General features: G+C 38.2%; 1 protein-coding gene across 2 annotated transcripts in view; it reads left to right on the plus strand.

The window, feature by feature from the left end:
* The first annotated feature begins 2510 nt into the window (after positions 1-2510).
* The window catches only part of LOC106882480 (putative glutathione-specific gamma-glutamylcyclotransferase 2), a 64909-nt gene continuing 50890 nt past the window's right edge, over positions 2511-16529 (plus strand). Inside the window, exons 1-2 of one of the 2 annotated variants that reach the window (XM_089340006.1) lie at positions 2511-3221; positions 3471-3844. In XM_089340006.1, coding sequence (XP_089196132.1) covers positions 3710-3844 — 135 coding nt within the window. In that variant the 5' untranslated portion in view covers positions 2511-3221; positions 3471-3709. Of the gene's footprint in view, positions 3845-16529 lie in introns of both variants that reach the window. The other variant, XM_014933170.3, reaches the window with a different exon arrangement.

The raw sequence follows: 16529 nt of genomic DNA on the forward strand, positions 1-16529 counted from the left end.
TAAATTCTATTTTACTTTTTAATTCACCTGAAGAAAATGGCTCTTTTTTTACATGATGTAATGAATTTATTCATCAATAAAACACGTCTGAAACAGCTGTAGTGAACCTCAGTCCATTTGTGTTATTATTTATACAACACCACACTCGGAACCTTCCCTTGGATACTGAGCCATCAGTGGACTGTGGATTGCATGCCAGAGTATACTCTTGCGTGCTTTTACGTATACGTTACGCTGTGTGCATTTCGTCTATACTTGTGGATGTATGCGTAACTGGGAGGACAAATCCGTATATACTCTAGTAAAAACGTAAATGCCCATACAAACTGTTAATACACAGGTATGCTGTCCTTGACTCTACCTTGGTGTCCTTATACCTCGATTCTATTGGATCCTGCAAAAAATTATATATATACATATATATATATATATATATATATATATATATATATATGTGTGTGTGTGTGTGTGTGTGTGTGTGTGTGTGTGTGTGTGTGTGTGTGTGTGTGTGTGTGTGTGTGTGTGTATATGTATATATATATATATATATATATATATATATATATATATACTCCAAGAGAGTTAGGGGTTGAGGATTCAACCCACTAAGGGATAGTATCTATCCAATATACTGCTGGGAGGGTACCCAATTATTGTTACACTAGTGCTATATTGAATTTTGTAAATCTCTGAAGAGGCCTAGCGGATCATGCATGTACCCCCATTACATCATTTTCATCTACTAATTACTCCGGCGTACAGGAGCTATAGAGATAGAATGGGGCATGCCAACGCTAGGCCGAAACAGCTGTAAGTTTCTGTCTCTTCTCCAATTGCTAAATGTCCTTTATATTTGTAACCTTAATTGTTGATATGACATGGTATGTCATAAGTATCTGTATATTGTGGTTTTTGTCAATTTAGTTAAAAAAAAATAAACAGATTAATCAACGGAATACATTGTCGGCAAGTCGATGGATACCGCATATTCTCCTCCATTTTCTCATTGATATATATATATATATATATATATATATATATATATATATATATATATGAATTCAGAATTTGGGGTTTGAATTCAGAATGTACAGAGTCGCCGATAAGTGTAACAGCGAATATCTACGATGCTTTAACAATTCTGCATATCATATAACAATAATAACAGGAGCACTCAGAGTGCGCAAACCTCCGCCAAGGCAACACCAACGTCCTCTCAACGATTAGCCAGAGATAATTTTTAAAATGAGAATATCTGAAATAAACTCGACTGCTCTCACAAACGAGAATACTAAAAATGAACCCGACCACTCACAAAAATTAAGTAAAAAAACAAAAAAAAAACAAGGAAAATAATCCAGAATCCTTGTCCAGTACGGGATCGATCCCAAAATCTAATCAGTTCGTGCCATTCACGAGGCCAAACATCCCTGGAAGTTTCGTCCGAATCCATCCAGCGGTTCTTGAGATATCTTGTTCACAGACAAACAAACAAACACGACCTTCGCCTTCGCTAAGGCTGGGGTAATAAAACGGGAAAATTCCTCACTTTTGCTAATTTGGTCACTACCTGAAAAATTAATTTTTAAAAAATAGACAGGCTAGTGACAGCTTGACTCATGCCTAAGAGGGTGCACTGTCTCTTTACTATTCAGTGGCGTACCCTCAGATTTATAGGGATACACGTATTTCGAAACTCCACTTGAGGATTATTTTAAATTAGTGCCTACCCAGAATATTCTGAAATAGCCCCAGGCACCTAAGTCTGGCAACGGACCTTGTTTGACTACCTTGGATCACAGGTTTACTGGATCAGGATTGACCTAGGGCTAAACAACATCAATATCATAGTTGCATCGCTCTCTTCGTCTCTGACACTTCGTTTTATCATTCCATATTTCTTTCTCTCTGTCCCTGTCTCTTACCTTACTCTTTCTTGCTCTTCCCCTCTCAAATCTTTCCTTCTCTCTCTTACATATCTTTCTTGCTTCCACTAAACTCTCCTACTTTTTCCCTCTCAATCTTTCTCTCCCGTTACTGTACACTCTTATTCTTCCCCTCTCACATATCTCTAACTCTTTCTCTATTCCTCTCACCCTCTTTCTACGACCTCTACGTCCTTTTTCTTCTCCTTCAAACTATTTATCTTTCCCCTGCATAATCTCATTTTTTTAATCTTTAATTTTCGTCTTTTGATCATTTCTTTTTCTTCTTTCACTCTTTTCTCGCTCACAGTCTATCTCCTCCCTTATTTAACCTTTATTTCTCTTCCCACAACTCCTCCTCCCCTTTCTCTTTCACCATTAACCATCGCCACTTCCCACTATTCCATTAACTCTTCTCTTCCTTCTACCCTTTCTCTCAGTTTCGCTTACCTTTCTCTCTTGCTTTCGTCTTCTCTGCTTTCTTTTGTTCTTTCCATCTTCTCTCATCATTTATTATGGCTGCCTCTTCTTTTTAAATTCACTCACTCTCTCATTCTCTAGCTCTCTCTGTTTATGTCTATCTACCTACCAGTCTATCTGTCTGTCTATCTATCTTACGTTTAATGTTTTTCTAACACAAACACACACACACACACACGCGTTTAAATACGCCGACACATACACACACGTTCGCAACTAACGAACAATCGAATTTTTTACTGTACAGATATTCTTTTATTCTTCATTTCTCCTCGTTTTCTATTCTATAACCGCCTCTCTTCTCTCCCTTTTTCTTTCTTTCTCTCACATTAACCTTTATATTTATTTACTTACCCCTCTCTCTATATCTCAATGCATCTACAAACAATCGAATCTTTTACTCTGCAGATATTCTTTTATTCCGTTCTATTTTCGTTTTCTGTTCTAAACCCTTCTCTCGCTTTCTCTTTCTCTCTTCCTCATCCTCTCACCTCTCCGACTAATTTATTATTAACTTAGTCTTTCTCTCTCTCTCTTTCTCTCTGTATATTTCTTTTACTTTTATCTCTATCTTTCCCTGTCTCTTTCTCTTTTTTCTCACACACACTCCCCCTTTCTTACATCGATATATTACTTATCCCCCTCTTTCTTCTTCTATCTATCTATCTATCTCTATTTCTCATTTACTTTTCTCATTGTCTCTTTCTTTTTATTTGTCTCACTTTTCGACAATGTCCTTGTAAAAGACTTGGAAAAGTATATCATATAATATATATATATATATTATATATATTTACCATTATATTTACCATACCGGTAGAATACGTTTTCCTTTCGTTTCATTCAAACCATTTATTCGTTCGTTCATTGAGTTTGGAATAGTCTTTGTTTCATTATTATTACTATTATTGTTATTATTATTTTGCTTACATTTTTACTGATTATAAACTTTTGGCTTTGGCCTCAAGCCAAAGCCGGCCAGTAAAAAAGTATTGGAACCTAAACGACAAAACCAACACCACGTTAAGCTTTTTTTTTTATTTATTTTATATACTTTTTTTTTAGCTGGAAGAAAAAAAACTGAAGAAAAGAAAAAGAAAAAAAAACAACAGACCGATTCTTCCACCGATCCTGTCTTTTCTCGTCCCACGACGAGTCATTGAGACTTTTGGAAGTATAACACAAAAAAGAAAAAAAAAGCTTAACTAAACTCCTTATAATCATTTTAGATTTCGAGGACCGTTTCTGGAGGAGCAACAGCACCATTTCCAACAGTTGGTACTTGTCTAAGTTCACACACTGATATGTGGGTATTTGGATACGGTTCCTTGATCTGGAAAGTTGATTTCCCTTACAAGAGCAAGCTGGTTGGTTACATCAAAGGATATGTCCGCAGATTTTGGCAAGGCAGTGAAGATCACCGTGGGGTTCCCGAAAAAGTACGTCCACAAAAAATAGTTTTTATAATTTTTTCATTTTTCTTTCTCTCTTATATTTTATTTTATTATCTGTTATTTCTTATGTTCGTTGTCACTCTGACTTGACCTATAGGCCTATACGTGTATATGACAGCATGTAAATATTGGGTTGAAAACCTTGTTATACATACATATATATACACCTACATACGTCTGTGTTTTCACTTACAGATGCATTTCTCTCTCATTCCTTCTCTCTGTCTCTCTCCACACACGTGTGTGTGTGTATATACGCACATACACAAGTAAGCACATAGGTACAAAACAAGGTGGATAAAATAGTACTTGAATACCAAAAGCAGGTACTACTAAAGCAGCGCGGACCCGAACGCGCAGTCGCGCGTCCGCGCTAGCTAGTCTTGAGTGGTCGATCCTAACCCTAACCCTATCCCTAATCCTAACCCTGTCCCTAACCCTATCCCTAACCCTAACCCGCGTGTGCAAATGAATACGTGTTTAGGGTTAGGGTTAGGATCGACCACTCACGACTAGCTAGCGCGTTCGGGTCCGCGCTGCTTTAGTAGTACCCAAAAGCAGAGTAAAATACTATCTTATGAAAGCCGAAAAAAATTCACAAACAGTTTGTGAATTTTTTTCAGCCTTAATAAAACAGTCTGTATATATATATATGTATGTATGTATGTATATACACACACATACGTTGACCGATAAGATATTGTATATAGTCACTGTTTATGTTTACATTTTGTTTATTCATACAGCGCAGATATTTAAATGTCCAGCACACTTATAACATCGAAACAAAACACTATTAACGTGTGTGTGTATGTATGTATTGCATAATGTCTACAACGTAACAAATAGGCTGTTAGGATAGAACAACATGGACCGCGTTGATCATTCGGTGCAGCGATTCACATATGTGAAACTGAGCATCAAGTGATTGTGTGTGCTTGTATTCGTCCGTGTTCTGTATGTGTGTGGGTGTGCCTGTATGTGTACACACAGAGACAAATGTGTATTAGTGTACACACACACACACATGTATATCTATAAACACACACACATATCTATAAACACATGCACGAATAATATATATATATATATATATATATATATATATATATATATATATATATATATATATATATGTATAACGGAGATGTACTTGCATAGCGAGTGACCTGATCTGAGATCGTGAAGCGCAAGAGTGGTTTGCTTACTAAGTAGTTTGCTAACTAACCACACGGTTCCGGGTTCAGTGCCACTACATGGCACCATGGGCAAGTGTCTTCTACTATAGCCTCTGGCCGACCAAAGCCTTGTGAGTGGATTTGGTAGATGGAAACTGAAAGAAGCCCATCGTATATATATATATATATATGTGTGTGTGTGTGTGTGTTTGTCCCCCACCCAACATCGCTTGACAACCGATGTACTTCCTAACCATCTTGGGCAAGTGTCTTCTACTCCAGCCTTGAGCCACCCAAACCCTTGTGGGTGGATTTGGTAGACAGGAACTGAAAGAAACCCCTTATATAAGTCCTGGAGTCAATTTGCTCGACTAAAAGGCCTTTAGTCGAGCAAATTGACTCCAGGACTTATTCTTTGTAAGCCTAGTACTTATTCTATCGGTCTCTTTTGCCGAAACCGCTAAGTTACGGAGACCTAAACACACCACCATCGGTTGTCAATCGATGGTGAGGGGACAAACACAGACACACAAACACACATACATATATAACTTAGCGGTTTCGGCAAAAGAGACCGATAGAATAAGTACTAGGCTTACAAACAAAAAGTCCTGGAGTCAATTTGCTCGACTAAAGGCGGTGCTCCAGCATGGCCGCAGTCAAATGACTGAAACAAGTAAAAGAGTAAAAGAGATACACTTTAATAGACAAACTCACATGCACACAGAGCAAGAAACACACATGTTCTCCACCAAGCTTGCAACATGAAAAATTCTGAATGGGAATTTGATGTAATCAGACAGCTATCTTGAGATGTCGTTTCAAATCTCTCATTGTGGGTCCTTCCTGTCGAAGATATCCACTGTTAACAAAACCTTGTGAAGGGGCATATTTCAAATTCTGCGCCAAACTAGGTCTTCTCTTTATCAATGTGACCATCCCAAAGTAGGAAGCAACAGTTTTTACAAAATATTTATAAAACATGTGACATATTAATAAAAATCTGTAAATGTACAACCATCCAGATATCTGAGTACCTTATTATTTTTTCTAATATATAATTCCTGTACATCACCTCCAAACCTTCCAATATATATATATATATATATATATATATATATATATATATACCAGAGTAAGCACATAAATGTGAAACAAGGTGGAAAAAATAGTAGTCGAATACCGGAGGTAGAGTAATATGGTTTATTAATAAAAACTGTCCAACGGACGGGAATGTGAAACTCTAAGTTTTTGTGATGTCTTTGCAGCTTTATAAATAAAGTATATATATATATATATATATATATATATATATACACACTTTTATTGTTTTACTTGTTTCAGTCATTTGACTGCAGCCATGCTGGAGCACTGCCTTTAGTCAAACAAATTGACCCCAGAACTTACTCTTTATGAGCCTAACTTATTCTATTGGTCGCTTTTGCCAAACCGCTAAGTTACAGGGACGTAAACATGCCAACACCGGTCATCAAGTGATAGTGGGGGGACAAACACAGACTCATGTATACACACACACACACACGCACACACACACACACACACACACACACTCACTCACTCACTCACACACACACACATATGCGATGGGCTTCTTTCAGTTTCTGTCTACCAAATCCACTCACAAGGCTTTTGTTGACCCGAGGCTATAGCAGAAGACACTTGTGCAAGGTGTCACACAGTGGAACTGAACCTGGAACCATGTGATTGGGAAGCAAGCTTCTTACCATGCAGCCACGCCTGTGCCTGAACCCATTGTTATATACACATGTATATATGTGTGCATATATATATATATATGTATGTGTGTGTATATATCTGTATGTGTTTCTGTGTTTGACCCCTTCCCCATCACCACTTGACAACTTGTGTTTACGTCCTCATAGCTTAGTGGTTCGGCAAAAGGAAACCGATAGAATAAGTACTGGACTTTTAAAAAAAGTAAGTCCTGGGGTTGATTTTGTTGGACTAAAACCCTTCAAGGCAGTGCTCCAGCATGGCCACAGTCTACTGACTGAAACAATTAAAAGATCAAAGATATCCTACCCATGCCAGCATGGAAGGCAGGCATTAAATGATGATGATAATGACATATATATATAATAATAATATAAATAATATATAAATATATGCATATATACATACATATATGTACGTACCTACATATATATGTATATATACATGCATATATGGGTACCGGACATCAAAAAAGCATAGACAAAATGCGAAACGAAAACATGAAAAAACAAAAACATAGAAAACGAACTTTTTTTCGAACAATAAAAGAAACAAACAAAGAAAAAAAAACAGGTAACATAAAAAACATTCCCTTCATCAGTTGTCCCCTGTTTTATCTACTCTGCGTTTTGAAGGTAGGGATACCTATCATCATCTTTTAATGTCTGTTTTCCAGTATAGGTTAAACTGTTTGACAAAATTCTGTGAGCTCCAATATCAGCTTTAACATGGTCACTCTGGCTTGGTGCCCTTCCTATGCATATGTGTGTATAAACGTGTGCATCTGAGGTTGTTCATCCTCATCATCCTCATCATGTTTACTTTTGCTCTTCATGCTGGCTTGGGTAGGTTGGATTGGTTGTGTGGAAGTTGCTGCTTCACTAGACTGCTGTTTGTTGGTGTCATTTAGTTTGGTTTTTATAGGCAGTTGTGCTTCCACTTTACACAGTATGTCGGGCCCATTTTGTGGTGCTAGCAATAGAAAGACTACTACTTCAGCATGTGGCCTACTGTAGTATCCATAGTGTACCCTGTGAAATGACCGGGTCTGAGTTAGGACTAACAGTTAGGGTTAGTGTTTAAGGTTAGAGTTTGCGATTGCATGCTAAAGTTTAAAGTACTAGGTGGGCTGTATGGTAAAATGGTACCAGAGAGATTGCTTTGTTCACCTGTCACTTTGACAGAGTGCAAATTATCAGCTTTCTGTTGAGGTATCAGTACAAGGGGGTGGTGGTGTCTTGTCTTCAATGCAGAAAGTATTCAAAGGTAAGTAAGCCAAGGAGGGGAAACAGGGAGTTTGATGCCAATGGTGAGGCCAGAAGCGGGTGATAGCAGCAAGTATTTGCTGAGAGTACTCAATATCTGGGTCATGCATATTTGCTCAGGTGACCACTGGGAGGATTAGGGGAGAGTATTGTAACAGAAGGACCTGGGTGGCAGGGTGGCTGTAAGGAGCAGTGGTATGATGTAAGTGGCTGGATATTTGGGGTGGAGTTGGGTAGTGAGTGATTGACAACAGCAGAGGTGGGTAAAAGTAAGGGTGGCTGATGAGATAAGATAAAGATTAGGTGATAGGTGGCTGATAAAAGGGGGAGAGAGAGTGATGGCTGGTAGGGGAGAAAAGTGAAGAGAGCAAGGGAGAAGCATTAGAGAGAAGGATTTATCAAAGAATGGGGATGGCTTGGTGCAGTCTCTTATATGTAGGCCTTGTGAATTTATGAGGGTTGACTGATGCAATCTCTTATACAAAGACGTGAACCAATTTAACCTCTTATACATAGGCTGAGTGGAAGAATGGAGGTGGACCAGGGGGGCTGGGAACAATAAGGTAATGGGGGACTCTAAAATTCAAGGGTAGTGGGTGAGGACAGCAAGAGGTACAATGTATGGTTGTCAGTGTGCAAAATATGTCAGCCTGTAAACACTACCCTTATATCCGGGTATATATTGTCATATTGTGAAGGCATGTGGCTTAGTTTTTAAGGTATTCAGCTCATGATCAAAAGGTCAATTCCTGGCAGTGTGGTGTGCCTGAGCCAGATATTTTAGTTCACATTGCTCCAGTCCACTCAGCTTGCGAAAATGAGTTGTACCTGCTGTATTTCAGAGGGCCAGCCTCGTCACACTCTGTGTCATGCTGAATCTTCATGAGAAGTATGTTATGGTTATACATGCCTGTGGAGTGCTCAGCCACTTGCACATTAATTTTACAAGCAGGCTGTTCCGTTGATCAGATCAACTGGAACACTTGTCATCGATCCCGATGGAGTGTCAGTGATGGATTTTCTATATCACTGCATGTCCTTTATCATCTCCTCCATGAGACACCAACCACTTTACAGAGTGTACTGGATGCTTTTTATGTGACACTAGTATCAATTCTGCTGTGGCTGGTGCTGATGCTATATAGCGTGGCACCTTGGGCAAGTGTCTTCTACTCTAGCCTCGTGAGTGAATTTGGTAGACAGAAACTGAAAGAAGCTTGTCGTATGTGTGTGTGTGTACATGTCTTTGTGTCTGTGTTTGACCTCACCACCACTTGACAACAGTGATGCTGTGTTTACATCCCCATGACTTAATGGTTCAGCAAAAGAAACCAATAGAGCAAATACCAGGTTTTAAAAAAAATACATAAGTGCTGGGGTCAATTCATTTGATTAAAAATTCTAGAAGGTAGTGCCCCAGCATAGCTGCAGAAACATAAGAGAGCCCCATATTGACTGTTGCAAAGATAGAGAAGTTGATGTGAAAATGATGAGGAAATTTGGTTTATATCCTTTGTCTTCTGTTTTACTTGTTTTAGTCATTAGACTGTGGCCATACTGGGACACCTCCTTGAAGAATTTCTAGTCGAATTGAAGAGGTATGATTTTTGTCTGAAGTCTTTCAATATAATGTCTGGCCTATTTGGATCTATCTTTCTGTCAATTTGAATGGTGAAGTTCCAGAGGAGTGAGATGTGGTCATTTTCAATGTGAGCTATTAGGATAATTAACCAATTGGAAAAAATGCTTAGTAGCATTTCTTCCAGTTGTCTACTCTGATTTGAAATGCTGGTGAGGTTGACTTTTTGTATGTACCAGTTGAGCATTGGGTTCAGTGTAATCAACTAGCCCCATCACTTAAATTTTCAGCTTTGTACCTGATGAGCTGGCAAAATCATTTCATGCTGGGTATTAGACTCCTCATGCCTCACCTTTGACTCCACACTCATACTATTATCAAACCAGGATCACTTACATAGCCTTACCTGCCTTTTGGATGTTCTGGATACCAAAACCTCTCATTTATATATGTATATATATATATAATGTATGTATGTATGCATGCATGCACACATACCCATGCACATATTCATATATAAAAAGGAGGATATGGAAGTTTAAGAATCCTTCAAGCAGGCTGAAATTTGGAGATGTTCTACTTGATTAAAACAGAGGAGATAATGACATATAACAAAGAAGAGAATTGGGACTTCTTTTGAGACAACCTCCTGAGGACAATAGACAGAATCCGTGGCTGGTGCAAAGTTCCAAACAGATCAGGGGTGGCTTGGGAGTGGAACAGTGAAGTAGAAAGAGCCATAAAAATGAAGAGGCAGGCTCAGAAGGTTTAGAAGAATTGGAGCTGCAGAGGACTTCACCAGGTAGCTAGGAGATAAGTCTATTTAGCATGGGGAGAAGCAACAAAGAATAGGTTTGCACATGTTCTAGGACTGTGGGTCTCAACCAGGATCCTCATGACCTTTGGGGGTCCATATAAGATTCTGTTGTTCAAAATTGTGTGCAATAAAATAGGTTATACTTCTACAGTACACAAAATATTTTAATAATTATTTTTATTTCATTTTTGTATCTGGTTTTCAAGATTCTTTATGTGAATTTGTGTGTTGAAACAAATTTTGTTGTCTTCCACTCGTTTGTTATTAGTCAAACAAAAACAAAACAATTGACTAATAATAAATGAGTGGAATTGAACCAGTGTGTGTGTTAATTATATTGACATAATGACTCTTCCCAGACACAACAAAATTATTTTTATAAAATTCCTAATAACATTTAATTATAAAAATATAATGATAGGAAGATTTTTTAAACATTGAATGGCTGTGAGGATCTACCTGCATAAAACAGGAATCAAAGGGTAAGAAATGGTTGAGAACCCCTGTTCTAGGAGGATCCTTAAAGGTAGTAGATGGTTTCTATTACCTATGAGACCTAATTAACAGTAGGAGTGGGGATGTTTTGAAAGTATTGTTGCTAGAGTAAGTGCTGACCCAGGAAGATAAGGAATGAAGTATTGAAAATTAATCTCAAACTGTTGAGACTTTCGGAGAAGATGAGAGAGGAACAAAATGAATGGTGATATGCTGTGTTTGAGAACAGCCATCTATCTCAGCGGAAATGATGTCCTGTCAAGCCTCCCCACCACCGACATAACTCATCTTCTAACACCTCTCCCTCCATCACTCTTCTAACTAAGGCACTATTCACTCATGTTATAAATGATAACCATTTATCCCCTTTCACTTCACATTGTGTCCCTACTACTGTCCTTTGTCACCTTCTTTTCCTTCCCTCCTCCTCCTCCTCCTCCTTCATCTTCAACTACATTGAATGTCTGTTTTCCATGCTGGCATGAGTTGGATAGCTTGACAGGAACTGGTAAGGTCAGGGGGCTGCACCAGGTTCCATAATCTATTTCAGCTTGGTTTCTATGATTGGATGCCCTCCCTAATGTAAACCACTTTACCGAGTGTAGAGTCCACTGGATGCTTTTTTATATGGCACCATCACCAATGCTTTTTACATGGCACCAGCACCCACACCAATGCTCTTTACGTAACACCTAGGTTTTAGGATATCAACTCTGTTGTGATGGATAGCTCTTCTTGAGTAGAGCAATGCATCACATACTTCAGTCATCAGTCATCTTCTTCGTAAGGCTCAACGTTTTGAGATTGGCCTTCATTACTTCATCCCATGTCTTCCTGGGTCTCCCTCTTCCACAGCTTTCCTTAATTTTAAATGATTAGCAATTCTTTATGCAACTGTCCTCATCCATCTGCATCACATGACCAAACCAATGCTGTCTCCTCTCTTGCACACTGCATATAATTCCTCTTATGCCCAACCTCTCTCTCAATACATCAGTGCTCAGTCACACATTCAGCGGAACATACCTTCTTTGTTCCTCTCCAGCCTTCGCATGTCCACATTCAGCACTTACGTCTCACTACTTTCCAACATCACAGTTCATACACATGCATCATAAATCTTACCTTCATCCAGAGAGAGAGAGAGAGAGACCTTTGAGTCACTTCTTCTGTTACTGTAATTGTAATTTTAACTATCCATGTGTGACTTCCTATGAAAATGACAACTTGAAAAAGTGCACACACACACACACACACACACACACACACACACACACATCACTTAGATGAAGGCCAAACTGACTTCAGCAATACTCATTAAACTGTGTTTGTTTTGTCTTCTTCCCACTTTATCAATATTTGCATGTACAATAATGCACCCATCCACCGTGAGATCAAAACTTGCATTTAAGATATTCTAAAATGTTGTTTGTGTCTTTGCTGTTGTTTTAATCCCATAAATAATATATTTCTCATATATGAAATACACACCAAAAGCAAAAATGTTTCCCGACCAGACAGACATTCATATTGAAATAGAGGAAAGTCCTGTATATGTGTGTGGATTACAAAAGTCACACACACACACACACAGATAAGCTCTGGCTGCTATCGACGTACTTTATATCTCAAATCAATAAAAAAAAGAAATTATTTTAAACACTCTGGAAAGTAGTATTAAACTTGTATCTTTTATTTCTTACTTGTTTCAGTCATTGGACTGCGGCCATGCTGGGGCACTATTTGAAGGGTTTCTAGTCGAACAAATCGGCCCCAGTGCTCATCTTTTTTTAAAGTCTGTTGTTTATTCCATCGGCCTTTTTTTTTTGCTGACCTGCTAGATTAAGGAGATGTAAACAAACCAATAGTAGTTGTCAAGCGGTGGTGGGTGGACTAACACAAATACAAAATCACTCATGTACACGTGCACGCATACACATGCACATACACATGCACACACACACACACACACACACACATGCACACACACACACAAATATATAAATATACATGATGGATTTTCACTCAGTTTCCTTCTACAAAATTCACTTACTTGGCAATGGTGGGCCCACAATTATAATAGCAGACACTTGCCCGACGTGCCATACATTGGGACTGAACCTGAAACCATGTAGTTGGGAAGCAAACCTTTTGATCACAGAACTTTGCTGGCACCTGTAATGAACCTATTTTTTCTTTTTCTCCCCGCTAATTGCCTCACCTATAAAGACTTATTAACCAGGACTCAATTATTTACATTATTTACATTTGACAGATATTTGTCCTCATTTTGTTTGTTGTTAACAGATTTCGGCTGATATACTCTCCAGCCTTCATCAGGTGTCTTGGGGAAATTTCAAACCTGGGTTCTCATTCCTAAGGTATTTTTCAATGAAGGCTGGAGGGTATATCAGCTGAAACATTGTGTCAACAACAAACAAGATGAGGACAAATATCCGTCAAATGTAAATAATGTAAATAATGTACATAATTCCTGTTCTCTTAAATATAGAACTGCAGGACTCAATTGTCATTAGAGATGATATTATGAGGTGTTTTATGTTATCTATATATATATAAAACATAGGATGTGTCTGTCTGTGTGTTTGTTTGTCATGTCACTAAAACTCGAGATGTATCCAACTAATTTTAATGAAATTTGACACATGTATTACATAGGGTCCATTTGAGTGTCATGGGCAAGAAAAATTTTCGACTTCTTGCCTAATGCGGGCCCAGGGGCAGATAAACCGCATTTTTTAAGCATTTTTGCAGTGCTAAGGCCCATAACTTGAAAAGTATCCAGTCGCTTTCTTCCAAATTTGCAACAAACATTAATCAGGTTCCTTGAATTGCTGCTGACTAAAAAATTTTCTAATGCTGACTATGGGCCCTCCTGCAAAATGCAGATTAATTAGATTTGAGCATACTGCACTGGGTTTTATCTTTGTTTTAGGCCATTTTCCAATAATAAAATATTGACACTACTTATGCATTATAAATAACATATAATATTTCATGAAAACCTTTTTGTCCAATTTGGCAGAGGAAATGAGAACATTAAAATTTTTGTCAATGCCCTGTTGATTCTTCATGTTACCAAACTGCACACCACTGGGCCACAAAATTTTTTTCCTATGAGAGTTCCAGACCTCAGCAGTGAACTCATTTGCATACAGCCAATCAGAGATCACCTTGACCTTGTTGTCAAGTCAACAAACACACTCTGCCAAGTAAACTCAAGACAAAGAATGGTGTTGTAAGTTGACCGATCACCAAGTTATGCCTAGTTTTAGAAGGAGACAAGTAATTAGATAGATTTGCATCTATACCTATAATCAGATTTTGTTAGGGCCCCATATGGTAAAGATGTGGATGGGAAAAATGTGGGTAGAGGGTGATGTGCTAGCAACCCTCTCCCCTTACTGTTTTAGAAAGTAAACAATAACACAAATAACTACGCAGAGGCAGCCATGGTTGAAACAAGAACAAGATCAAGAAGCATTATTAAGAGAGAAAAGAAGCATGGTCATTCCTTACCCAAGTGACCTTATCTCACCGCCCATCACTTGTTATGCGCTCATAAATTAGTTTGATAGTTGAGCTCTGATTGACTGTATGCAAATGAGTTCATAATTGGGGTCGAGAACTCTTGTGAGAAAGATCATTTTTCCACTGGGCCATATGCATGTATGTGCAGCTGGGTAAAAGCACAACAAACCCATTCTCCAGAAGTGCTCTGTTGATGTTTCACATTTCCAATCCTATGCAATGCAGCATGGCCCGGCAGCATGTCTGCTTTCTATGTCATCCATGTTGGAACTATATGAAGCAAAATGTTCATACCAAAAGACAAACTGCTGTTGTGACTCACAGCCATTTGAGTTTGACTGTATGACCACTTCTAGAAGCTACGCTCACCACCTACAATTAGTTCCCCCACCCTATGTTCCCTCCCCAGTTTAGTCAGACGAATAAATACAGGGTATCCCAGAATTAGTGATGATTTGAGTGAAATCGGATGCATTATTTTTAAAACTCACTTTTATTTATGTTTTTCATGTTTAATATGTATTAAAAGTGTATAAGTGGAGGCGCAATGGCCCAGTGGTTAGGGCAGCGGACACGCAGTCATAAGATCGCGGTTTCGATTCCCAGACCAGGCGTTGTGAGTGTTTATTGAGCGAAAACACCTAAAGCTCCACGAGGCTCCGGCAGGGGGTGGTGGCGAACCCTGCTGTACTCTTTCACCACAACTTTTTCTCACTCTTCCTGTTTCTGTTGTGCCTGTATTTCAAAGGGCCAGCCTTGTCAGACTGTGTCACGCTGAATATCCCCGAGAACTACGTTAAGGGCACACGTGTCTGTGGAGTGCTCAGCCACATGCACGTTAATTTCACGAGCAGGCTGTTCCGTTGATCGAATCAACTGGAACCCTCGACATCGTAAGCGACGGAGTGCCAACAACAACAAAAGTGTATAAATTTTGAGTTTTGTTTATAATTTTATTTTCATTCCTGTTGGAGCCCTTCCGTATTTGTCCATGACAGCTTTTTTTCAATTTGGCAGCAATCATTTTCTTTACCTCCATTCCCAAGATGGAGCAATCATTTAGCCGAGCTTAATGAACACATTCAGTTAGCAGTGCAGGAGCTAACTCCTGAAATGCTTCAAAATGTTTTTCACAACATTTAGGAGAGATTTGAAGTATGCAAGGATACAGACATGTTGAAAATTTTCAATAAAAGTTTGACGTAGGATTTATAAATCTATTTGTTTTGGTAATAAACATAAAGTTCTGTGAGTTTTTTAAAAATTTGTTCAATTTCATTGAAACAGATAGTTAATTCTGGAACATCCTGTACAGTGTAGTGTTGTTAGTTGTTGCATTACTTGAGTAAATATTAAAATCAAAGGTCTTCTCGCCGTAAACATCCCATCTTTTTGTTAAGCATATTGTATCAAGGAGTATATCATCCAAAGTGCATCTCTCCTTTAAAGGTGCGGCTGTGTGGTTGAGAAATTTGCTTTCCAACCATGTCGCCATGGGTTCAGTCCTACTGTGCAGCACATTAGGCAATTCTCTTTCATTACAGCTTCGTGACGACCAAAGCCTTATGCATTATATATTGATATATAAAATAACACATACAACTCACTTATTATTGTCATATAACAAACAAACAGAAGTTTGTGTATGAAGTTGATCTTTTTTCTCCTTCAATTATTACATGTTTTTTTTTTTTTCATAAAATACACACATATAGGAGGAGTAAATCTATATATATGATAACACTTTAAATGTAGCTCCCGAGAAAGAGTAAAAGTATTTACCCGACCAACGACATATATCACTGCTAGTATTTTATATAACAAATAAAATCTGTCTGGATTGTTATCAGGTATGGGTGTGTTGTGTGGTAAGAAGTTTACCTCCCAACCACATGGTTCTGGATTCAGGCAGACGAAAGTTTTGTATGTGTATATATATATATATATATATATATATATATGTGTTTGTGTATATATACACACATATATATGCATATATTTGGACATGACTTTTAGTGATGATGATGAT

This window comes from Octopus bimaculoides, chromosome 23, assembly GCF_046866305.1.
Source record: "Octopus bimaculoides isolate indiv1 chromosome 23, ASM4686630v1, whole genome shotgun sequence".
Taxonomy (NCBI): Eukaryota; Metazoa; Mollusca; class Cephalopoda; order Octopoda; family Octopodidae; genus Octopus; species Octopus bimaculoides.